Below are 27,056 nucleotides of genomic sequence, written 5' to 3'. Positions count from 1 at the left end.
TGTATGAGGATCCCATACAATACCTACATATTCTAGCATTGGTCTTATGATGGTTTTATAAGCAGTCAGTTTAGTTTCAGGTGAACACAGGTTAAAATTTCGTTTTAAAAACCAGAGCTTCCGCGTTGCTTTGCCAGCTATAAACTCAATATGTGCACTCCATGACAAATCAGAGGTAATCAAAACTCCGAGGTATTGATATTGTTTAAGAGACTCGAGTGGTACTCCATTGATAAAATATGTAAAAAACAAAGGGTTGTTCTTCCGCGTCATGGCCATTTTAACACACTTTTTACAGTTCAAAACCATATTCAATTTTATGCGCCATGCATGAATTAAAGATAGACAATAATTTAATTCTTCTTCATCAGACGGGTTGTTTACCTTAGCAAATAAAACACAATCGTCAGCAAAAAATCGGCTTTGTACATTTTGGTGGTGTATCTTTAAATCGTTAATAAAAATTAAAAACAAAAGTGGCCCAAGGACCGAGCCCTGGGACTCGCCCGGAAAAACGGGTGACTCCGGGAAAAAAAACAGAGTCAACACTAACACACTGCCTTTTGTGTTTCATTCCTCTTGGATACCATTTCCTATGTGTAGTGGCCTTGCATTAGTATTTTGTTGTCTCTCTTCTGCAAAAACACCCAAGTTTAATTAAGACTGGGTTCTTTCTTATACATGCATGTCTTGGTGGCAAGCACCAGCCAATCAAGGCCAGAAATTTGCTCTTTGCCGCTCATCGCACGTGTTTTCAAGGTGAGTGATTGATGCCTATCTGAGTTGTTTGCTTTATTTTTCACAGACACTCTATTTTCTGTCTTTATAGTGGTCTTGTGTCAGGCTTTTGTGTATCTGTCCAGCCAAAGCATCTGTATTAGAATAAGACTGGGTTCTTTAGGATATGTGCAGGTATTCTTCGCAGCAAATGGCTGCCAATCAAGAACACGAGTTTGTTCTCGGCCACCAAGAGCAACTATTTTCAAGGCGAGCTATTGCCCGGCTATATGAGTTTCAGCATTTGTCAAGGAGCGCAAAATCAAAGCCCGGACGTTGGCCATTGCAAAAATGTTGACTCGGAAGCGCATAGGGAGGAAGCTTTACAAAAGTATCCACCTGCCTCTACAAGTGAAACCGAAACTAAGATTGTGGGTTCCATTTGAAAAAAAAACACATTGTCAGCCCGAATTAACTGGTGGGCGGCACGGAACAAACAAGCCACGGTACGAGTATGCTCGGTTCAGGCTTTTGTAGGGGTGGTCGATGACTCAGTGTTTTCTAAAAAGTTATTTTTTTCCTAAAAGTGTGGTGGTCGAATATTCGGGGATGGGCATTGAGTCGAAATGTTAAGGTAAAAATTTCATCTACATGCCGGGATTCATGTGACTTGTCCCCCTATCAAGGGGGACAAGGCCTTCAAAATTTTTGGTTCGCAAAGGGGTGCGTCAGTATTGACGTCTCATTTTACATTAGGCCTCTCATTTTAAATCTGACTATAAATGACATGCCTAAACTTCGTTTGGGTGTACTTCCTCCCACCAAGTATGCGGTTCTGTCTCAAAAGGTCTAATCTGATGTTGACCGCACCTCCGGTCTCCACCGACGATCCATCAGGACGAGACCCAACCGGGACATTAGGAAGGAGCGGCTTAAACAAGGAAGGCTACATATACGACGGCTTCTTGCGGACAAGAACCGAAAATAGATAGACGGTGGGTGTTTCATTTGCTATGCCTTTTGGCATGCACATTCTGTTTGTTATGATTGAAGATTCCTGTCATAGTTCGATTTCAACTGTTGTAAAATACCGAGCATGCGCCAGATCGCAGAAGCGCCTATCCTCTGATTCGAAACGATCCGCAAATACGCAAAGGGCATACCAAACACCCATCCACCTGTTTTGAGCCATGCTGAAAATATTAAAAGAGCACATCAAGCGCCAGGTGCTATGGCGTCTTTGCCACAATGGCGCCGGTTGCAGAGCTGACAGACCCGTGACTGGCACAAGCGATGCCATGGCCTTTGGGAACCAGGGAATCGAGATTAAAGAAGTAGCGCAGAAATCGGAGGCGAGTGGTGAAGGTGAGCAGAGTTAACAGAAAAAAAAGTGTGAAGGGAGTTCGTCGCATGAGGCATCTATGTCCCGTGCATATAATTTTGAGTGTGCTGTAGTTGGCTACTCAAAAAAATTGTTACTTGGACGTAACTAATCGCAAATCTCTTGCAGTTTCCACGGCCCACAAGCCAGCAGGCGCCAGTTCGTTCTTGTTTAAAGGTGAGGACTCTAGATTTTCTAGATTGCTCTGGAGCAGCAATACTAAAGCCAGGCAAGCGGTACGGCATATTTAATTGACAGAATTCAGAACGACTGGGGACGCTTTCACTGAAGCTTGTTTGGCTGCAATACACGCGTGTATTGCAGCAAAACAAGCTTCAGTGAAAGCGTCTCCAGTCGTTCTGAGCCCCGTCAATTAAATATGCCGTACCGCTTGTCTGTCTGGCTTCACTGTTGCTGTACGCAACAAAACATGTGCCCAGTTTTGTCACAAGAGGCATATTATGTCACGCACATGTAATTTTGAATTTATCCGGCCTAGCGTGCTGTAGGCGGCTGGTCAAAGAAATTGGTACTTGGACGCAACTAATCGCAAATCTTTCTGGCAGTTTCCACGGCCTTTCCGTTTGTTTTTCCTCAGAGGTGAGAATTCCAGATTCCCGAAGCAGAAATACTGAAGCCAGACGACCGGTACAGCATTTTTAATTGACGGAGCTCAAAACGACTGGGGGCTCCTGCATTGAAGCTTATTTTTCTGTAATACACGCGAGCGACAATGAGGTATGCCCAGTTACATCGCAAGAGGTTATCTATGTCCCACGCATTTAATTTTTTTAATATTTCCGACTTAGTGTACTTTACGGGGCTACACAATGTAATTGCTACTTGAACGACACTAATCGAAAATCTCTCTTCCAGTTTCCACGGCCTACAAGCAAGCAACCACCAGTTCGTTTTTCCTCAAAGGTAAGCATTCCAGACACTCTAGTTAGGTGCAAAGCAGGAATTGTGAAGCCAGATGAGCGGATAGGTATATTTAATTGACCGAGCTCAGAATGACCCGTGGCAGTGAAATTGAGGCTTATTTTTCCGCAATCAAACGCAGAAATAATTTTGAATTTATCCGGCTTGGTGAAGGATTGCTACTTGTTGCGAACTAATCACAATTTTTCATTTTGCAGTTTCTATATGGCTACAGCTAGCAGGTGCTGTTTTCATTAAAAGGTGAGGATTGCACATTCTCTTTTCAAGGATCAAGTTTCTGAATGAGGGTCCTAAACAACTAACTTTCTTTTGTAGTAAATGCCAGATCCTCCAGTTCAGGAATATGTTAAATATATTTGGTATGTATAAGCCCATTGTCTTGCTTCTTTATTCATAATTTGACAACAGCAACATCTTTTATTTTATCACTGAGAAATACACACAAGGAGAGACTGCGTTGCAAAGAAATGTCGTGCTGAACGTGATATTCCAACTCGTATATAGTTTTATTGGTAGCCGATATAATATATTGGATTCCAATGCTAAGTACACTGGAATTGAAAACCCTTATTGGATCCCCATAGACACATCGAGATCCAATAAGTGTTAATACGGTATTGGATTCCAATGTTTTTAGCGTATTATAGATATTGGAATCCCATAGCAAACCCTTATTGTAATACAATACGATAAATGTAATGTTTTCCATTACACTGTCCATATCGTATTGTAATACAATAAAACGATATTGTTTTCCAATATCCATAATACGCTGTTCATTTTGGGGTTTTCCAATCGGGCAGTCTTGACTCATCCTCCCAGCGGCACGTAGTTGCGCCAGAGATTATCGGCCAGATAAGAGAGAGGGGTTTTTCAGGTGTGACCTGGAAACCTGAATGCAAAGAAGCACTGACGAAAGAAAGGAGCATATCTTTGTTCGTAAAAAGACACGTGCGGCGGAGACAGGTGGAACTTGGGTGCAGACCTATATGGAGGGGAAAATGATCTCTACACCAACAGTCCGGTTCTTGATCTCGGCTGATGGATGGGACATGGCCAAGTCATCATGATATGTCGGGAGAAGAGGGACAAAATTAGGGTGGGCATTACGACATGTTGGAACGTCTGAGGCGTTTAAGATCGTGAATTGAGCGTTCACAAAAGTGTCCATCGGAAGAGGGCGTCCTGTCCTGGTAGAGGATTAGCCCCAAGCCAAATGTGAAGAATTAAAATCACAGACCACCGATATCGGGCGGCCAAAATACGTTTGGCACACATAGTGCAGCCAGACTAGGCGGAGACAAGTCACTCTCATATCTTAGGGTCGCACATAACAACATGAAAGAATAAAGTCCTTGTGAGGCAGGTGTACAAGTGCATCAACTACTTACTGGAATGGGGTAAGCAACGAAGCCAAGGGAATTGGCGACTGAGGGTACTTAGTGTACGCATACACTCCTGCCTTGCCACGGGTTGCTGAGGAAGCGGTTCAGCAGCATCGTTGTGTACAGCCATTTCGTGAGACAAACAAAAAGAGTAATTATGAATTGCCCCTTTTTTTTCTGGGAATGATGGCGTAGACCGCTGTAAGTCCGAATGTTTATTTAAGTCTTTTAGGCACAGCAGAGATGTTCAATATAGCAGGAATTGTTCAGGATTTAATGATGAAAGTCTTGAGGGATGTATTAGTTAAAACAACCGATGTTTTAGTTGATCTGATGATTCCTACTGACTAGTGTATTATTCTTAAGGGTCGAGCGTCACGCACTCGTGTTTTATTTAGTGCATGTATTAAAATTAAAATCCAAACATGAACACATTTCAAATGAACACTAAATTTATTTACTATGTTTACAAAGTCGCTTACTTGCTCTTGTTTATGTATGCTCTTTAGGCTTGAAGTAGCTGCAGTTTAGTTGATTTCTTATTCTGCGTTGCAGAGAAATTGTTAAACTTGAAACTTGAGTTTTCTACAGTCCTCTTTTTCTATACGATTTGAAGAGATATTTCTGCGAGTAGTTGTATATTTATGTTCAAGCACCTTGCCGTTGGGTCGTCGGTGCTCCGTGTTTGTCGTAGTAGCCGCACGTGCCTCTTACGCATCTCTAGAAAATAAAACACAACTTTGCATATTTAGTTATTTAAGTATAAGCCTTAATCAAACTCAGCACAGACAAAAAGTGTCGACAAACCCGCCCTTGGCACTTACTTTTCATACCATATTTAAGGGCTCCACATTACAATATTTTGGACTTAATTTTATGGAGCTATACGACTACAATACGTGAAACCCATAGACAATAAAAGAGGTTATCAGAAAAAGTGCACTAGCATGACACTTTTTATTTGCCTGGCTTACACCCTATCTGTAAGGTTAAGGCTCTAATAAGGGGTGCAGTAGATTATTGCAGCGTTCAGATACATGTTTCGTGGGCAATCATGTTTAAAGCAACATGCACCGTGCATCGTTGTCATATGCCCGGAAACCACACATAGAGATACAGTGGAAACCCCCCCCCCCCCCCAAAAGAAAAAAAAAACAAAAAAAAAACATATTCACAACTTTTTTACAGCTCCACTACCTATTACACTCGACAATGTAAAAACATTGATTCGCAGGTAAGTGCCTCCGCAATGACAAGGGTTTGAAGTAAGTCGTTTTGCTATCGTCAATATTCAACAAAACACATCACATCTCGAAGTTGAATAAAAGTAACGCAAAATGCAATGCATTGTCATTCCAATTTAATTAATAAATGTTAATGTTATTTCCGTCAAATGACAATTGAGCGATCGGCCAGTCAGCGACACCATTCCTGACACAGCGCGGTCTACGTACGAGGCTCATGCCAGAGGGCGTGCTAATTCGCCAATGACACGAGCAATATTCAACCCAAATGACTTTTTCATGTGTCAAGGGTTCCATAATGTATACAAGAATTGAAAGATATTTATTCGCGGTTGATAAACCTTAAAATTGCGATGTTTGCAAATATGTTGTTGCTTTACCATCAATATTTAAGTAGATGAAAGGGGAAGAAATGTATGTGGGAGTCAAAATCATGGCAATGTTGTCGATACAGTAGCAAAGTAATCGACGGCACGCGATTTAAAGCGGGTGTAAGTTCGCTTCGCCGAACTCACTGCGGCAGCACGGAGAAATAAAAGATACTCCCACACCTCCATAATTGGGAAAATGCAGATATATATATATATATATATATATATATATACATTTATTCAGTTCGGGTCAATATTTCATATGAAGTGCAATACGAGGGCTGTGTTTTTTTAACATTCGATGAACTGGCTCGAAAGGTTCGCCTGATGAAAAATGTTTTAATATGTATAAAACTTAGGCACATCATGCTGCGACTTCTCCGAAAAATATCCGCTCACGTTAAGGCGATTTTCATGACCCGGCAAAAGATTTTGCAACCCCTCCTCGAAGAAGATCACAACCTGGATCCCCAGTCTATCTATCACGTGCTCCACGAGACCTTCTGTTGCCACAGATGTTATTCTCTGACCCCCATAATTATAAACGTCTGATCGCCCTCCCTGCCACTTCACGGAGTTTCCTAAATAATTATTACAAATCTGTAGCCAATGATAGTCTTGATGAACGCCTGATGGAATGATTATGAGCCCAGGTCGGAACATTCTTCGAGCTAGGCATCCTAATCTTTGAGGCATTTCATAAGTGTCTGAATCTGCATGACAATTACGTGGAGAGGTAGCTACAGCATTAACTTAGATTTCGTTGATGTTAAAGCATATTATATCAATATTACTTTGATCGCAAAGTTAGTTCGATAGATGTTGAAGTTAAAAAGTCCTTTTTCTTTGAATATCAAGGAAAGCCCAAACATCTTAAGTTTTGTGAGATTGATGTATCGGTAATATCCGTTCTCTCTCCCCCCCCCCCCCCCCCCCCCCCCTCCGAAAAAAAAAGGTCCACAATATGAGTTGTCCATAATTGCGACACAAAAGTTAACATATTTATGAAATAAATGTACGGACGCAAACGAACTGGTAAATGCTGAGCATGAGATAAAATTCCAAGTCAGCGGGTAAAAACGGCATATGCACTATAGGGTATCAAGCACAGCTGATTATGACGTTTTGTGTACTTGTTTTGTGTAGAAACCGCCCTCCTTCGCGTACGCGATTTCACGAGATTTTTTTTTAAAGCGCGATCCAAACCAACGCGTTTTTGTGCGCGCGTAGGCTGTGCGCTTCCCGGAAATTGCGAATTTTGTGGTGTTTTTGCTGTTTCCGAGACGCTTTCTTGGTCACAAGCATACGCGTTGGTTAGGAAGGTGTCGCTTCGGGCGAGCGGAGCATCCGCGTCAAACGGTGAAGAAACGCGGAGCCGGACTTAGTGCCCTCCACCGCTTGGCTGCAGACAGGAGCGCCCTACTATGTCACAGCGATTTTTGTAGCGCCTTCAGAAAAGCTTGAAAATATCGAACTTTTCTATCCGCTCCGGGAAGGTGCACGGAATCAGCGCGACGTCACGAAATATCCGATTTTCGGGAGCCTCACAGCCTATGCGTGCACAAAAACGCTTTGGGTGGAATCGCGCTTAAGTCTGTGAAACGCTCGACCGGGGCCACCACCAGGGAAGGTCAAAATGTTCCTAGCAAACGCCTGACACTTCCCTATTTCTGCCGAAATTTCCCTCGCTTACCGAAATCGTTATATAATACGAAATATCCGTTGTTTTCCGCCTCACTTCCATGTTTACTGTAAGAAATAGATTATATGTGGAGCGTAAATTATTCTGCATCTTGCACTTAGTTTGCGATGATGTATACGAACGCCGAGCTCTTACTGGCTGATTGAAAAAAAAAATATATAAAATAGTGTGTAGACCTCCAGGTATCCAGCATCGAGGTACACCCACCTTCGTTTATTTTTTTTTTTTTTTTTAATACCTACACGGTCTTTTGGGCCATTACAGAGGGGTGGGTACATGGAGTAAATACACCAACAGTGGTATAATATGTAGTAAAAATACACACCGTAAATAAATACAGGATTATAAATATATTCAGTTATGGCGGATATAAATTATGACGAATTTTCAATGGAGGCAATGGAAGGGGAAGCCGGCTTCGCTCTAAGCTGGTTTTGGGGATGAAAAAAAATATTTGTGCTGCATTAATAAATGGCAGCTTTGAACTGGTGATCCTTGCGGGCTGAGAGGTATGATGGTTGTGTAATAAGTATTTGTTTCAAGGAAGGGTTATAAAAAAATATATAAAACAGAGATAGACGCGAAAGTTTTCTTCCAATTAATAGGTCAGGAAGGCCAAGATTTAATTTAATTAACGAAACGCTAGCAAGACGAAAATACTTAGATAAAATAAAGCGCGCTGATCGATCCTGGACAGATTCAATTCCATAAATGACAGTACGTTGAGCTATTACCCATATAAAAGTGGATCTATTGGCATGAACCCCTTGATTTCAAGCACCTTCAATTCAGCGAATAAATTCATGTGCTATTTTAATCCAAATAATCAACGTCAGAAATCCACATGGCGGCCACGAGGAGCAAAACGGCCTATGCAGGGATTTTACGAACCCGAACCCGACGGTGTACCTGACGGGAGATATACAAAACCCAAATGGAAGTTGTACTCCCTTCATGGCCCTTTTTCGACACATCTTTTTTCTGCCACCGTGGTCGCATCCACTGCATAATCGCGCGAAAAACTAAAACGGCGTTAAGTGAAAATTAAGAAAAAAAAACGAATTTGACGATGAAATTCACGTATACTTCGTTTCACCTCAAAGAGGCGGCGAAACAGTTTTATACTTTCAGGAAATAGCACTTAGACTTACTTTTTTTTCGCCAATATTTTGAAAACATGCATTAGTTCCTCGTCCAACCAATAGCGTTTGCCGAAACAAAAAGGTAAACACGAGTTTTGATAAGCTGCTGCTTTTCATCGCAGGCAAACGCTTCGGTTAGAAACGCGCCAGGCAAGTGCGAAGTTGCAGGATTTCGCAATGAAAGTTCGGATGTTTACCTAATTTAAGCGATTGCACATGAGTCACCATCTAAAGGTTCATCTAAGATCTTGATTGTTACTAGCCGAAATCGAATGCACGGGCTTTGCTTCTGTTCAGTCAATAAATCACATTTTCCTGTCGTTACCACAGGGCAGTGGTTCTCAAATGGGAATCCGCGGACTATTTGGGGTCCGCGAAGGCATCCTAGGCGTCCGCGAAGCCTTGTCTTATCAGTCAAGCCTGGCAGTACAAGTTGTCTTTTTTGACATTGAGAGTAAACGTTCCAATATCCGGGTGAGTTGTTTCGTGCGTATGTCATTGAACTAAGTCTACTTCACGCAAGCAATAACTTATATTCATGTATTAAATCATCATGATGATTAACCTATACCTCTCTATTCCCCTCACCCCGAACGGAGTCCTCGATCACGTCCGCCCATCTACAAGGGGTCCGCAAAACATCAATGGTTGATAACCACTTCCATAGGGTAACCTCAAGGACTACTTCAACATTGCAATTCTCATAAAGGTATCATCACGTTTTCCTAGAGACTAATACTTAAAATTCTGTTTCAATTCTTGAAATAATACCTCGACAAAGAAGCGTCTTTTTGTCAGTGGTATTTCGTGAGACTTTACGTTGGCCACACTAGTGTCAGAAAGATTACTTAAAGTGGAAAACAGTTCGACAGATTTTCTTTCCCGAACTCTTTAAATCGAAACATAAAAAAAGCTGAATGCCAATGAAGCCAATAAAACAGCGCGAGTAAAATTGATATGCTTGCTGCTGGACATTTCTGTAGTGCTTTTAAAAATTATCTTCTGCCGTGTGGTTCTAAAATAAGTAAGTCTAAAATACATCAAGGGCAAGCGTAGAAGTATCTTCAACAGAACTCACTAAAATGTACACCCGCCGGCAATATGAAGGTGAACACCTTATCGGGTTTGTTGCCTGATTTACGGCTCCCTAAAGCTATATTAACTCTCAACGTCTCAAATGGTACGTGGCTGGGGGGTCTAAACTTTGCCTTCTAGCCCTCATCTGGAACAGAGTTGGTTCCAAAACTAGCAGGAGCGTCAAAAACAAGAAGGGGGCTGTTCACCTTCATATCGCTCGCGGGTGTACGCGTATACACTGTAAAACGATATAAAAGTAAATTAAAAACGAAACTTCAAAACCGAAGCAAAATTTCAATCATAAACCGTGTGGGCTAGGTCCACTATAACCGCAATTTTCGCGTGCATTTCTCAAATTTCGTAAAGTGGTACAGTGAAAAAAAACAAAAAAACTTCTACGCGTGATTTTGATGATGCTGCATTCAGTTTATAAATCATTTCTAGAAAACAAGATTACGATTCAAATTTTGCCTAATTGCTCAAACAATTGGTACTCCCACAAAAAGTATGGTTTGCTCATGCAACTACCAGATGTCTGGAACATCGGAAGAAGCTAACACAGAAATGATTACATGGAACGCTATATTTTTTACTTTCTTCTATAACACTACTTTGAAGAACACACACAACGTTAGTTTTTAATAATAAGTGTAAGCGATTTGCTGATTGTTGATAGATACGCAGTTGTGTTTTTAACTATATCGAAACTATAGCATCCCAAAAAGGACGTTTAACAAGCCTGAGATATTGGGCACGTGTAAGTCAAATAAAAAATAACAGCCTTCTTTAGGTTTACGATTGAAAATATAAAAACAATAAAAACTAAAAGCAGTTTTTGCAAATGTGACCATTCTTGCTCTTTAATCACCTTAAATAACTGAAGTACAGATATGAAACTACTTACCTTTCCATGTCCACAGTCAGCTCCATCCGGTAAAATATGCTCAGCGCCGCAGGACTCTTCGTCGTAAGTTAGGGAGAGACGACTACAGCATTTAAAACGACAAATTCCTGTAAGCTCCTGCTTAGAAAAAGGAAAAAAAAAAGAGTCAGTTTGAAATTGGTATATATATGCTACGCATTAGCATTTTTTTTAGTTTGCCTTTTTATTTTGTGATTCGTTTATTCGTGTTATCAGCGATTTTCAATTAGAATTTAGGGCAAAACGAAGACCAAATGCTGATTGACCTATAGTGTATGATGTCGCAAACTGCAAGAATTAAGAAAAAGCACTGAATACGATTCACGCGAAGACCCACCTCGCTCCCAATTCGGAGCGATGATTGAAATCGTCAACAGAAATTAAGTTTAACAAAACTGGTAATTTATACATTTCTAGAACCCAAGACCTAGGTTTACGCAGAAGGTAGAAAAACAAGATGTGTCAAACATGGGGGACTACTGTGTTGGGAGTACGGCAAAGTGGCGACAAATCCCTTGTTGCCATATAAGAGATGCCTTTCTAATTTAGTCCAAATAGGAATAGTCATGTATCTGTTGGGATAGTGCCTTCAAAAAATCTTGTCCTCATACATGACCAGGTTCAGTGGATAGCGAACTGCTTCGGCTAAAACAAAAGGGTTACAGTGAGAGTATGGGGAAAAGGCTAGTGAGGAAACTGGTTTTAAAAATCAGTGGGATGGTAAAGAGGCCAAAGACAAAGTGACAGGGCAGTGCGCGTTTAGTTTTTTTATGGCGTGTTATTAAACTTGATGTGCATCGCGGGGAGCTTCGGTGCAAAGCTGCTCTCTAGACTGACTTGAGATTAGGCAAGGTGACGTCCTTTTTTGGAGGACAATCAGGTTGTCAGAAAAAAACATAGTGATGCTTCAGTCGACTGCCGGGAAGGCGTTGTTTATCAGATACCGATGACGTGCGGTTTTTCGTACGTAAAAAAAAAAAATAAAAAAATCAAGCGGTGTGTGAATGATCGGTCGAGTAAGCACAAGAGAGCAGTAAAATATTATTTTCCTAGCTCCGGAATAGCTATGCACCTTGAATAGTGTGGAAATTGTGCGGCTCAGTGCGATAGTAGAGCGTGTTTTTCAAAGGAAACGATTGTACTAAAAGAGTCCTCAAGGAAACCATTAGGACAGCTTCTGCTGGAACTATATAAGCCGGTCAGTAATGGCACTGGATGATGTAAGAAAAACGTTTTGCAATTGTCATCTGCAAGTGTTTTTTTTCTTTTTATCGGTGGATGAAAGTGACCTCGGCCATTGCTTAGTTCGCAACTTGCGGGCAAATGGGCGTATGTATACTGAAAGCGTGGTCCCTTGTTACCTGGGAAAACATCGACCACCACTTGTAGTCTTGTGTAAACTGTTGCGAAGCATTGGTGAAAATGGAAGGCGGTGTGGAGAAAACCGGCGTAAAAGAAGTGTCCTAAATAAAATTTTGTAACTATGCTCTAGACGTCTTGTGTTTGTCCTCTCTTTGTAGCCTCCGTCTTGGGTTTTAGAAACGTTCAACTTTAACCAGCTCGCCTGCCTTATTAGGTTATCTGGTAATTTATTCTCGATCACTATTCATTCATAACTCATTTTAGTTTTATGTAGGCCCTGCATAACGATATCCTTCACAACAACATTTACTCAGTTGATCACGCGTAAAACGACTCAGCAAGATAAACCGGCGTCGTTGGAAGTAAATTTAAAACCAGAATGGTATCAAAGTTTTACGGTGTTTACAGAACATAGAGCGGCGAAAATCAATAATTTCCTGGCGCCAACTTCGAAAGTGGGACATTTGTAAACCCTAAAGTGCTACGTGCACTTGGAGTGTGCTCTGTATGCAAATGATTAACATATAGAAATATTGTTTGCATCATAGCATTAGAGCAAACGCTGAAAAAGGACCTCGACCTGTTGGTTCTCATTTATGACCGATTCACACGACAAACTGATCCGCCGACAGATTGATCACATGACGACACGTCTGCGGTTCGTCCGTCTTCCAAGCGCGTCCACACGAGGGAGACATCGAGCGGCAGCGAAGACGGGCCGAACTTGTTCCCGACCCCAAAGTGCCGCTAAACTCCGACTTCGCACGACTGCGCTTTGGCACCGTTTTCTAAGAGCGGAATCGACGCTTTATTTATTTATTTATTTGGTACCTACATCTCCCACTGTGTATTACAGTAAGGGAGACGAAAGGAAGTTACAATGCAAATGCACAGCAGAACAACAACAACAAATAACAAGGCCAAGCAGGAGAAACTTTCCAATATATAAAAAAATTATGAGGAAATGAATAACAGCGAAATAACCAAGTCATACAGGAGAAACTTGCCAATATATACTGCCATAATATAAGAAATTGATTAACAGCATTCAGAAGTCACAAAAAAATCATCGAACGAACTACAATAACATATTTCATCAAAAAAATGATTGTACATTAGGAAGCTCTACCAGTGAGTCGGGCAGCACATTGCAGTCATTAACTGTCCGTGGAAAAAAAAAAATATTTTAGAGCGTCGGTCCGTGTGCGAAATTCTCGGATCTTTTTTTTATTACTAGTTCCAAGGAAAACGTAATGAGGTTCCACTGGGTATCTCGACTTATCTATACCGATGCTACCGTGATAAAGATTATACATAAACTTGAGACGGAGGTACTTTCGTCTTAGTTGTAATGGTTTTCATCCGAGTTGGAAAGACACTATCATGAAAATTATATTTATTTAGCACATATCTCGTGGCCTTATTATAAAACTTTTCGATTTAATTTATTCATGTTTACGTGTGCGGGTCCAAAAGAATACAAGCGTAGTCCATAATTGGGAGGACGTAATAAAAGTAGAGCGTTTCTTTCAAATGAGCCGACACTTTCCTGAAATTGCGACGCAAAAAATGGAGCATTCCGCTGGCCTTAAAACATAATAACTTCACATGATTATTCCATCTTAAATCAGCGGTTAGGTTTACCCCGTGATATACTGGCTCAGTGCTAAGTTCTAAAGTAAGATTTATTAATTTAAAAACGGCAGAGACTTTTATACGTTTTGTAGTGAATCGAACATGGACACATTTGGATACATTAAGGAATATTTTCCACTTGTCATACCACTCTGTGATCTTATTTAAATCACCATGTAGGACCTGGAAGCAGTTGTCATTGGTCACTTTTCTGTATAAAACGCAATCGTTAGCATACAACCTTATATTCGATGATATTCCGTGCGTGATATCATTAATGAAAATTAGGAAAAGGAGGGGCCTAAAACTGCCTTGTGGTACACCTGACATTAGATCTACATATGATGAATGAAATCCATTCATGATGACCCGCTGTTTCCTAGGATTAAGATAATTTGCTGTACATCGCAAATCCTTTACATCGATGTTTAGGCTATGTAATTTATGAAGCAGGAGCGAGTGATTAACCACCTCGAAACCTTTCCTAAAATTTAGAAAAATTCAATCAGTTCGACAGCATCTATCAAATGCAAGAGCAAAGTCGCGATAAAATTCTAGGACTGGGTGTTACATGATAACCCTTTGCGGAAACCGTGTTGAGCTGAGCAAAAGAATTTGTTGATATTTAAATGACTAATAAGGTTAGAATAAATTATATGTTACATTATCTTACAACATTCACTCGTTAGGGGAATCGGCCTATAGTTTTCGACAGTATATTTTACCGTTCTTTCGTATTGAAACTATATTACCAAACTTCCAATCATCACGCAGACGTCCACCCTCTAGCGACTTCGTAATTATTATTATTAAGTATGATGCCATAATATTGGCAGAAGATTTCAATACGATATTTGGATTTTATCTGGCCCAGGTGTGTTTCCTAGTTTCATATTGCTTAGTAATTTTCTTACGCCATTGTGATCAAACGTGAGTTGCTTCATTTTACCCCTAACTTTATCAGCCGTCGGCGGTAGTAATGAAGGTGCAAAAGTTCAAAACACAGACTTGAAGTTTTTATTGAAAGCGACTGTTTTGACGATATCGTCTGTCACAAGATTTTCATCAACCAGAAGAGATGGGACACAAGTCACATCGTTTCGTTGCGATTTTACATACTTCCACAGTTCTTCGGTACAGTCCTTAAGTTCGCTATCAAGTGAAAGAAAATATTCTGATTCAGCTTTTGTTTTATTTTTACTTTGAAATCTCTTTGAAGATTTTTTAGCTGGTTCAAGGTCTGTGAATCGTTACATTTGTATATCGTGCAAAAACACGTTTTTTTATTTATTGATCGTCTGATTTCTGAATTCATCCATGACTTCGCTTGTTCGCGCTTCGCGTTGACCATCTTTGTTGAAACATAAATATCTACAAATTCTTGTATTTTATTTTTAAAGATGTTCCATAAGGTATTCACATCACTTGACACACTGTACACCTTAAAATCAGACGAAAAATCCAAAAGGTCTAAGCCTAAACTATCATAATCCCCTCAATTAAACATGTACGCCATTTTTGGGGTTTCTATATCTAGGCACATTTTAACATTTCATAATCGCTTCTACTGCCTCATGATCACTTATTCCTGGAACTACTAAAACGGAATGATCGATGAAAAGCTATTACAGAGAAAAATATCTAAAACACTTGCACGACTAACGCCAAGTCTTGTGGGTTCATTAACAAACTGATCTAAATGGAATTCATTAATAATGTACGAAAAGCTTGCGAAGAGCAGGATGAATTTTCAATCATGGGGTGATGATCTAGTCAAGTAACATCTGGTAGATCAAAATCACCACACAAGACCGCATGACCGGGCGCAACAACGGAACGCGCATAATACAATAAAAGAAACGGTTGAGCACTGCTCGATGGCGGCCTATAAAAATAACAAGCAGTTAAGTATTCACCTCGAGAGAGGAAAGTCTTAAACCACACCATTTCACAGATTACGCCGGTAATATCTTCAGGAATGCTAAGTAGGCTCTGATGAACGAGCAAAAATACACCGCCACCGCGATCATCTCCGTTATTACGGAAGACAACAAAGTTTGGAGGGAAAACTTCAGTGTTAAGAAGAGACGGGTCCAGCCTTGACTCAGTTCCAATAACAACTCCTGGAGTGTTAACTGAGATAAGACTAGCTAGGTCATCTGATTTATTTCGGATGCTTCGGCAGTTTACTATAAGCAATGTAATGTTATCGACTGTTGTAGACCATGTTACAGAAGCATTTTGGAATCGCTAGCGATGACATTCCACGACGGTTTGGAATCCGTATCATAAACGTAAGAGTTTCGTACGATGGAGAGTTTATAAAATCGAAGCTTGAAAGGCAGGTTCATAGTTTTGGCAAAATCGAGTAGCTGCCGAAATAAAATCATGCGCTGCTGCTACAAGCAGAGTGAGAAAGAACACAGCATAGGCTTAGCACAAAGCGCCACTAGTTTTACTAATTGCGCAAAGCATGATATTGCCACAAGCATCGTCCTGCTCTTAAAGCCGTAGGCGGAAAGGGGACGAAGTCCTGGGCTGGCGGAGGGGCGTTTGGAGATGGCTTAATGCAAAGTTCGCGCGCAACACTTCACTACGCCAGAGCCGCAATAAAGGTCTTGCTAGGTGAGAAGTTGATTGTATGTGCCAAAACGCTTGCGGCATGCTATGCTAGAAACGTTTTGACAAAATATATTTGACGCAAGCACGGTAGAGTAGGAAACCTGTGTCGCGTCAGGGCTACGCAAAGTTTCTGCAACTTCTTTCACGCGTGGAACAAGGAATAGCGAGACAAAACGCACCAGCGAGCGCAAAAAACACGCCAATGAGCTATTTTTGTTTTAATCGTCCAAGCACAACCACACAAAAAACGTTCTGCCATTGCCAAACAAAAGGCTTTTCAAGTCAGCGAACGACCGAAAATCCGCTAGTGAAAAGCAGCTTCACTTGATTAGTCCGCGTTTGAAAACACGTCGCATTGCTCGCAATAAGTAGTAACGTGACGGCCACGCGATACGTGGTCTGCGGACAAAAATCGCGATTCGGTCCGTCGTTTGAATCGGCACTCAGGAGGCTGGAAAGGAAGTGGGTTGGGATAGCGAAAGACGTTCCTGCACGAATTACAAAAAGTAACTAATTTATTTTACCTATGACAGGAACAAAGATGTTTACAACTTTTTAGTATCAAATATTATATGTTCTGTAGTCGCTTTAAAATATTTGAGAAGTCACATATTTATAATTTTGATTGGTCTATGTGGAGCTAGTGTCTGGATTGCGAACTTCAGAGTTTTGTCCTCTGCTTTTAATGCTTACAAGTCGTTGGCATCGAACATTTATCATACATTTTTAAATTGCGCTACAGCTAACTAGATTACAGAACCATAAAAAGTGGTAGCGTTGCCGCAACCAGCAATACTCATAGTCGTAAGCCCACGTGCATTTTCACGTATTATTCACAGACCAACCTCATTGTTTTTTTACAATAATTCGAGTCTTAAAAATTTACCAGGTAATTGCCCCATCTACATATCTTCATGCCTCCACCATAACAGCAAAGTTCCCAAACCCACACCTCTTTGTACAATATTTTCATCCCGAAACCTCTTGTGTTTGGAACCCTTCTTATTTTTGTCAGATATAAGGCTGCCCTAGCTAAATAATATCATTGTTTTGAGCCTGTATAATACATCTTAATAATGTCTAGCCGCCCAAATCCCTGCCCTTTGTGTAATGCTTTGGTCCTCATGGAATAAGAAAGATTTAGACACATAAATTGTTAGCCGCAATGGTTTTGTCAGCATTACTACATACTAACTCAAAGGGCTACACCGGTTCATTTTCAATATTAAGAAAACAATCCAAATATCTTTAGCATCGCATAGGAATACCACAAACCAAATATTTTGATCCGATTCCGCCTAAAATTTGATGAAACAAATAAGCAGAGTTTTAGTTGCGCGAAATTACCAAAATTTGCTGATCTTAGTGGGCGAGGGGGGGCGTAGCCAACAGCGCAGTCAATACCGCCGAGTAGGCGCAGCTCACCAGGCGCTACCTACGTCATGTTAAGGGCACTTGGGGAGATTTGTTTGCTTGTTCTGTACGTTTTCGAAGAAAGGCTACAGGAGGTTCGGCACATTGATACTTTAGACCCATGTTGTTGTAAAAAAAACTATCTCCAAACTCCGGTCTAAAAACATGCTTTCCGTGCAAGGCTCGTCAATTTATGAGGTGCTGGAGAAATGCAGCCTTCTCCGTTAAGTCCTTATTTCGAACTCTTTTTGTTCGGCTTCCGCCCATTGAAAAGCATGCGGAAAGAGCCTTAGAACGCACCTGGTATCACTGCGCCGCAGCGTTCTTCCGCAACATTAAGTTTGTCTGCTTTCCTCGCCGTCACCATGGCAACGAAAACCGAATGAATAGAAGCACGCACGGTACCGCCGCGTGAAGCCAGCAACAGCTGACGCCATTTTACGAACGCCGTCTGCTAGCCAAAGCCGAACGCGGTTAGTCAGATCAACCGCCACCGCCGGTGCGCCGCTAGCGAAGACGACGAAGCTGAAACACGCCGACGGCGATCGAGCAAGCAACAACACCGCGGGACGACTGCAACGGCGGCATTTATTCGGATCAAAAGCCGCCTTCGCCGGTGCGCCGCTAGCAAAGACGACGAGCTGAGGCACGCCGACGGCGAATGGGCGAGCAACAGCACCGCGGGACGACTGCAACGGCGGCATTTATTCGGATCAAAGGCGCGAAATAAGCAAGAACAATTTTTTATTTGAATTATGACACGTGATATCCAAGTTGGGAACCACATACCTTTGCTGGGTCTCTCCTGTTAACTTTTTACAGAGACACGGGGTGCCGCATTCAAAGCACGGCTCCGTTTGAAAAATATGTGGGACCTGAAAAGGGCCGTTTAGACCGCTACCAGGACCTATAACTGACGTAAGGAGCACTTAACGCGCGGTTGGCGCATGAGTAGTCTTTATGCACGCAGGCGGGCGACGGGCTCAGCGCAGCGGATCACTCAAAGTCACCGGGGCCGTCAGAATCATCGTCCTCCGCACTATAGGGAAGGTCCCTGTCTGCGCCGGGGCTGTAGAATTTGGTGGCCGCAGCGACGAACGACTGGAATCTATCAGTGCTTCCGCGCGCCTTCTCTCTCCTCCAAAACATGAACTTTGCAAGGTGACCAGTGAAATGGTGGCTCTCGCGCCGTCCAGATGGAAGAGAAGTTTTGACGTGGGCCCAGGTGCCCTCCACCGTATTGGTGTGCGCACCAGTGTTCGGGTCGACAAATGCAGCTTGTGGTTAACAGTGAGGTGCGTGAAGCGAGCGTCATCTGCAAGCTTGCGATAGCCAGTCCAACAATCAGTGATTATTCTTGTTCCAGGGCAGACCCACTTGGCTATTAGCCCTAGCAGGGTTTTAGCGTCACGGGTCTCCACGGGCACAAGAAAGCAGCACCCGCTGCCACGCTCCACACCACCGAAAACCCACTGGCCAGGCCTTAAATACCCGCGATGGTACTTTCGCCGCCCGAACATACTCTCGTCTACTTCTACAGTCACGCCTTCGCCGCCAATCGCCTCTGAGTGCGTAAAGACGGCATTTACCACAACCTCCCGACAAAGACCCGTCCAATCAGTTATTGTCTTACTTGCGACATCAGTCTCCCGCTGAATGACGGCGCACAGTAGGTTCTGGCACCAGATGTAGATGATCTTCACGAGTTGGGGAAGCGTCAGGTGCGATCCCTCGAAAAAGGAACAGCTCCGTACCGAGACCTCGCCCCGGCACTGAACCTTGACCGCCTTCCTCTTGGGCACCTCACGACTCATCTACGCACCACACCCCCACGAATAACCATCCGCAGATCTAGCGCGGACTTTCAACGTCATCGCAGCTTCGCACTCTGGGCACGCACACGAATTCAGGAGCAGGCCCATGCCCTGAAGCAAATTAATTGCTTCAAGAGGGTCTTTCATGGCGTCATGAAGATGGCACAAGTTAAACGCCATGGCAGTGCGACGCTCGCCTCTGGAAGAATAAAGCGCTTAGGGGGCTAAACAAGCAGAACTGCGCACTTCTTTGCATTTATTATTTTTATTTGATCCGCCATTTTATACCTCGTGACACCATTCTAACAAACTTATTGGTTAATCGATCGGAACATGTCATCGCGTGACAAAACAACCGCCAATCGTATGACCAGAACGGTTGCCACGGTCGGCATCGCTACAAAGAGGAGAACAGTCGGACCCAACAACAAAATGAAGTAACAAAGTGAATAAAAATAAAAATAAAAAATAAGAAGGGGAGCCGTTCTATAGGCGGCGTGTTCTTTGACGAGAGGTGTTGCTCGAAATATTACTCTTTTGTTTTCGTTTTTGTTTCTTTACCCTAGGGGGTGCCACGACCCTTATTTGAAGCTGATTTGTTAATTCCACAACAAAGACGCGTTGCAACAAAAGAGGGAGGGAGTCTTGGCGTCAGAATTCTTGACAAGAAAAGTAAGAATGCACAAGATATACCGTACTGCAAGACCGTTATACTCTGCACTCGGCGAGGCCTCATGACGCCGACGACCGTTAGGCTATTTATTTTGTTTCTTTAGACTGTTATCGCGACCACTACTCCACCGTGCCTCAGATTTTCGCGCCTTTGATCCCAATAAATGCCGCCGTTGCAGTCGTCCCGCGGTGCTGTTGCTCGCCCATTCGCCGTCGGCGTGCCTCAGCTCGTCATCTTTGCTAGCGGCGCACCGACGAAGGCGGCTTTTGATCCGAATAAATGACGCCGTTGCGGTAGTCCCGCCGTGTTGTCGCTTGCTCGATCGCCGTCGGCGTGTCTCAGCTTCGTCGTCTTCGCAAGCGGCGCACTGGCGGTGGCGGTTGATCTGACACACCGCGTTCGGCTTTGGCTAGCAGACGGCGTTCGTAAAATGGCGTCAGCTGTTGCTGGCTTCACGCGGCGGTACCGTGCGTACTTCTATTCATTCGGTTTTCGTTGCCATGGTGACGGCAAGGAAAGCAGACGAACTTTATGTTACGGAAGAACGTTGCGGCGCAGCAATACCAGGTGCGTTTTAAGGCCCTTCCCGTATGCTTTTCAATGGGCGGAAGGCGAACAAAAAGAGTTCGAAATAAGGACTTAATGCAGAAGGCTGCATTTCTCCAGCGCCTCATAATTTGACGAGCCTTAAACGAAAAACACGTTTTTTTGGCCATCCCGCGTCCTGTTTTTTTTATCCGTAACATGGGTCTAAAGTATCAAACTGCCGGGGGTTCTAGCAGGGCGCTCATGGTTGGCCATGTGACTCGCGGAACTCGCATACGCTTGTGTGCACTGGTGGGCTCCCGTTCGAGCATGTGTCATTGCTGGCAGCATCCGTCACATGCGAAAGAGCTAGTTTGCGACGTTGAGCACGGCCTGGTTCTACAAATCAGTCACGAATGATTTGCGCCAGTTTGCTGAAATTAAATTCCTGCTAATCATTTCAAAACAAGCACTTCGAAGAACCTGAATATTTCTGCGCTAAAGCACAAGCTGCTGCCACCACAGTGCAGGTGTCGTTGTTTGTAGCAGACTGGCAATCGCACCAGGCAACACGTTCCCCCTTGCGACGAGCTGCGCCCGGCTGCCTGGTACGTGACGCCGCTATTTGTTCAACATGGCAACTTTACTTGATTACCTCAGTTCTGCAGCTCCCGCGGAGGGGGGGTTTACCCCCCCGTAAGGTTAGTCCGCGTCCCATCGTTTCAAACGGCATCTAAATTTTCGTTTCAAAACGGTGCCTTATATAGAGTACGGTGGGCTAGACGCTGTGCTTGAAAACGTAAACATTCCACAGAATACCCTGCAGTTACCATAGCAGGCGAGCCGTGGGTGCAGAACAAAGGGGGGGGGGGGGGGGTTACTGCACGTGCGAGCAGCGTCTCGTACCACTTCCGTAACTGAGCTAATCTAATTACGTTTCGCCATGGTTAGAGTATGTACGTGGTGTCGAATGAGCAATGTTGCTCGATACATGCGACGTTTTGGTTTCAATTTGTGGTCAGTTTCAATAAAAAGTTGAAGAAAAAAAAGTTTTTTTTTTAGAACTGTTTAATATTGCACTAGGAATCATGATCACACATCAACTCAAATACTTTGGAACTGGCAGGAGTGGCTCTTTTATAAACATCTGCACACATTCATAATTTATACTTTGCTTGTGATATATTGAAGAGCCTGATGAGTTTAGGTAAATCGATTTAATTGTAGTAGCCAAACTGCTTTTTTTTCTTTTATAGAAAGTGTCAGAGATGCGCAGAAGACTATCGAGTTATGCATGTAGATAGTGCTCGCAGTTAGAAAATTCATTTCTTATATGGAAAAACATTAAAAAAACTAGAACTGAACGGTCACAACCGTGTGTGATAAAATCGAATGGCTATTCTTGCACGTACCCATTTCCACTCTAGAAAGTTTGGATGAGCTATTTGGCAAATTTTTGTTAAATTGATAGAAACACCTGGTAGCTCTTTCACTTCCGTCGTGCAGTTTTGCTTTGTTTTAAGCTCGAAGCAACTTGTGGATAGAGTTCTGAAATAGAAAAGGTGTATGTGATTAGAAGTAAAGTATCTGACGGCCCAGAGAAACACCTAAATTTGCAAACGCTTGGGAATTCTAAAGGCCTAAATTTGCCTAACACGCTTTTGCTCTAAGGCGTTAGTTAGTGGCTGATTAATTTCTTTGGTTTTTCAACGGCTCTTCTCTGGCTCGTGACGGAATTCTCGAGGTGCCAACATTGAGCCACAGACACCACATGCCTGATGCAACATTTACTTCGCGCCAGCAAGGTTGTTCTTTGCCGCAGGCACGCCACGTATGAACCGAAGATCCAGCATTGAAACCTAAATCTGGCACTTTTTTGTTTATTTAGGCCCAAAGTTGCCACAAGGAAACCGAAAAAACGTAAGCAAAGCCTGACACTGGTACTTGTTTGGGCATTTAGGCCCAAGGTTGCCAGATGGCAGCTCAAAAACCAGTGGCTAAGCCTAACATTGGTACTTGTTTGTCGGGACAGGGCCAAGATAGCCTGGCTCTGGCCAAAGGAGGTCAAGTCTGACTCTACGTTGGCGTCATCGAGCATTTGAAGGCCCTAAATCAGAGACAAAAACCAAATTTGGTACAAAAGAACATTGATATCAGTTACGCACGATCAGTATGCAAAGATATACGCACAGCTTGACTTAGTGTAACAAATATTCAAGTAAAAAAAACACTTCATATATTTTTTCATGGAAAACATAAGAAATAAATCTTGAAGTTTTATTTTTAATATCCTGATTTCTTTCTCTAGACATACCTTAGCGGCCAAAATTAATAAGGCCATGAGTGTCTTTTTAAGTGAACCCCAGGAACAAATGCCGCGCGCGCTAATACTCTTTGTTAATGCCTAAATACCAAGCGAAACCGATGTTAGAAGCGGTTGGTTCCAAGCAAGACAGGGGAATATATTATATAGCTACATTGTCACAGAATAAAAGGGCAATTAACTTCTAGAAGAACACATTATAGCAAATGCAGTTACTTTTTTAGAAACTAATTACAAAATGTGTACAAATCATATCAGAGGCATTTGATCATCTCCAAATGCGTGTTTAAATTTATTTTCTTTTATAGTTATGCATCCTTCACTTAATATTGTCACAAATCACAATTTATGAAGCGACGAAAACGCAAGCAAACTAAGCGTTTCTTGGGGCGAACTTGTGCCCAAAACAAAATAAACGAAGTCTTTCGCCAGAGACGTCGATGGCGGCGTAAGAGTAGGATCGGGCAGTGGGGCGTGGCTCACTATTAGTCGGCGAGCGGAGCCCTTCTTGTACATGCTTAGAGTTCTGGAACAATCGGTGTAGAAACCTCGGGGCGTAGAACATTCGGACCTAGAAGAAGCAGTAGGGTTCTTGAATTCACCAGAACGCTACATTTGCAGAACTAACAAAAAGGTGCGTCCTCTCCCAGTCATCAAACCTTGACACTTTGCGTGGGAGTCAAGCACGATAACCATCCGGCCACGGTCTGGCTGCATACTTGGTTACCTACACTCGCGGCATTACTCCCCTCTTCACAAAAAAAAGCATCACCTTGATGCCACACAAAACAAAACACAAAAAAAACAAAAGTAAACGTGCAGTGAAGAGTAACTTCGAACACGAAACCTCCACAGTGCTATCGTGCGTACAACGACTTGAGACGAAATACGTAAACCACCTCGAATCGCGGCCGGTGGCGTGAAGAAAGCTGCGATTCCTTAGGCACCACTTTGCAGTTCAAGTCACCTAGGTGGTGGAAAAGCTTCTAGGGTCCAAAGAACCGTTTTCACAGCTTCTCACTCAGCCGTGGTGAAGAACCACTGTCCACACCCACACGCAGTCTCCTCGCTAGAAGAGAACGTACCGACGACGGAGGTTGTAGCGGCCAGGGTCGCCAAATTAAATGTATTGAATACTGAGCCGGACGAGCTGGCGGACTTTTGAGTGCCGAGGATCTATCTGGGCGTTATCACTCCCGTCGGCAGCTGGCGCATGGGGCAGTATCTATTCCACCATCGTCGTTAACTTGCGACCCTGAATCAGCTGAAATAGTGAAACTCCAGTGGTCATTTGAACCACTGTGTTGTAGGCGGACTTAAGATACGGCAATGCTTCGTCTCACGTCTTGTGTTTTACGTCAACGTACATTGATACCACGGCAGTGTTGGTCTTGTTTGACCGTTTTGTCAGCCCGTTAGTCTGGAGATTGTACGCCGTGGTTCGACGGTGCGGTGTGCGGCTGAGACGAAGTATTTCTTGCGTTGGCTGTGCCATGAACGATGATCCTCGGTCTGTAATCAGGAACTTGGGGAGGGGGGTGGGGAGGCCAAGGCAGAGAACAATGCATTAAAAAAAATACTTGGAGACTTCAAAGGCAGTCTCGATGGTAGGGTTTGTGTCTCGGCGTATCGAGTTATTTGACTGGTCTCGACAGTTACTCACGGTTGCTTTTAATATACTGGAACGGGGTGGTCGGCGGCGCAGTCAGGTGCAAGTGTCCTGACGGCTTCTTCGGCGGTGTCTTCCGTCGTCGCCATTCGTGGCGGGAGCTCGCCTGATCGAGTGCCACTTTCACAAATATTGGCAAGTGCCCTGCTCTAGCCAAGGTGCTCAGCAATGGGTTTGTCATCGCATATTTTTAAATCTTCTTTGTGAAGGCTGATGAGATGCACCAACAGCCACGCCGTGTTGCTGTCGCTGGGACTCATCGAGCACCCTCTAAGTGCTCGATGAGTCCTCGCAGTTCAGGATTATCTCCTTGAAGTGCTATTATCTACTTTATATATAGTGAGCCTTGGAAACACTCGTCGTCGTCTCCAGTGCAAGAGGGACTGGCCTCGGTTCTGCCTGCACTGCATATCAGTCACAGAAATCGGGACCGTAAAAGGAAATCCGCCGTCCGCCTCAAAGGCAGTCGCGCCGAGTACCTCATGACCGAGAACGTACTCAGCGGCCCTAACAAGATCCGCCGCAATAGGGGACGCCACGGGGTTCTCATAACCATGAGAATCCGGGGTCGCAAAGGACCTAGCGCTGCCAGCCTTGACGGCGGACGTGCCGAGTGCCTCATGACCAAGACCACACTCAGCGGCCCTCACGACATCCACCGCAATAGGGGACACAACGGGGTTCTCATAAACGTGACAATCCGCGACCGTAAAGAACCTCCCGGCGATAGCCCCAACGGTTGGCGATCCGAGTACCTCATGTCCGAGACCAAACTCATTGGCCCACCTGAGCTCCGCCGCAAAAGGGGACGCAACAGGGTTCCCTAACCGTGAAAATCCGGGGCCGCAAAGAGAATCTCGCTGGCCGTCCTGGCGGCGGACGCGCCGAGTACCTCATGACAAAGACCATACTCAGCGGCCTTCCCGAGATCCACCGCAATATGGAACGAGCCGGTGTTCTCATAACTGTGACAATCCGGGAAAGCAAAGGACCTCCCTCTGGCCGCCCCAACGGCAGACGCGCCCAGTACCTCGTGACCCAGACCGATCTCAGCGGCCCTTCCGAGATCCACCGCAATAGAAAACGAACCCGGGTTAACATAACCGTGACGATCCGGGTACCGCAAACGACTTCCCGCGTCCGCCTCAACGGCAGGCGCTCCGAGTACCTCACGACCGAGCCCATTCTCAGCGGCCCTCCCGAGCTCCACTGCAATGGGGGAGGCAACGGGGCTCTCATAACCGTGATAATCCGGAGCCGCAAATGACCACTCGCTGTCCGTCCTGACGGCGGACGCGCCGAGTACCACACGACGGAGACCATACTCAGTGGCCTTCCCGAGATCCACCGCAATAGGGGACGCAACGGGGCTCTCATTTCCGCGAGAATCCGGGGCCGCAGAGGACTTCCCGCCGTCCGCCCCAAAGGCGGTCGTGCCTAGTGCCCCATGAGTAAGACCGTACTTAGAGGCACTCCCGAAATCCACCGCAACGGGGAGCGAACCGGGGTTCTCATAACTGTGACAAGCCGGGAAAGCAAAAGACCTCCCGCTGGCCACCCCAACGGCAGACGCGCCCAGTACCTCGTGACCGAGACCGATCTCAGGGGCCCTTCCGAAATCCACCGCAATAGGAAACAAATCGGGGTTAACATAACCGTGACAATCCGGGTACCGCAAAGGACTTCCCGCGTCCGCCTCAACGGCAGGTACTCCGATACCTCATGACCGAGCCCATTCTCAGCGGCCCTCCCGACCACCACTGCAATGGGGTACGCAACGGGGTCTCATAACCGTGAGAATAAGGAGCCGCAAATGGCCACTTGCTGTCCGTCCTGACGGCGGACACGCCGAGTATCTCATGATGGAGACCATACTCAGCGGCCTTCCCGAGATCCACCGCATTAGGGGACGCAACGGAGCTCTCATGACCATGAGAATCCGGTCCCGCAAAGGACCTCCCGCTGACCGCCCCAACGGCGGACGCGCCGAGTGCCTCATGACTGAGACCGTACTCAGCGACCCTCCCCAGATCTACCGCAAAAGGGAACGCAGCGGGGGGCTCATGGCCATGAGAATTCGGGCCCGTAAAGGACCTCCCACTCTCCGCCTCAACGGCAGACGCGCCGAGTACCTCAT

The 27,056-nt window shown here is 44.2% G+C and overlaps 1 protein-coding gene across 1 annotated transcript in view; it reads right to left on the bottom strand.

The window, feature by feature from the left end:
* Nucleotides 1-4,906: 4,906 nt before the first annotated feature.
* LOC115312126 (A disintegrin and metalloproteinase with thrombospondin motifs 16-like) overlaps nucleotides 4,907-27,056 on the bottom strand; it is a 189,702-nt gene continuing 167,552 nt past the window's right edge. The window contains exons 12-14 of the mRNA XM_040216799.1: nucleotides 22,340-22,475; nucleotides 10,866-10,982; nucleotides 4,907-5,145 (exon numbers count right to left, since the gene is read on the bottom strand). Of these exons, the coding sequence (XP_040072733.1) occupies nucleotides 5,074-5,145; nucleotides 10,866-10,982; nucleotides 22,340-22,475 (325 nt within the window). The 3' untranslated portion in view covers nucleotides 4,907-5,073. The remainder of the gene's footprint in view (nucleotides 5,146-10,865; nucleotides 10,983-22,339; nucleotides 22,476-27,056) is intronic.

The sequence above is a fragment of the Ixodes scapularis genome, unplaced genomic scaffold, assembly GCF_016920785.2.
Source record: "Ixodes scapularis isolate PalLabHiFi unplaced genomic scaffold, ASM1692078v2 PGA_scaffold4__175_contigs__length_147842914, whole genome shotgun sequence".
Taxonomy (NCBI): Eukaryota; Metazoa; Arthropoda; class Arachnida; order Ixodida; family Ixodidae; genus Ixodes; species Ixodes scapularis.
This window is presented reverse-complemented; position numbering and strand designations above follow the sequence as displayed.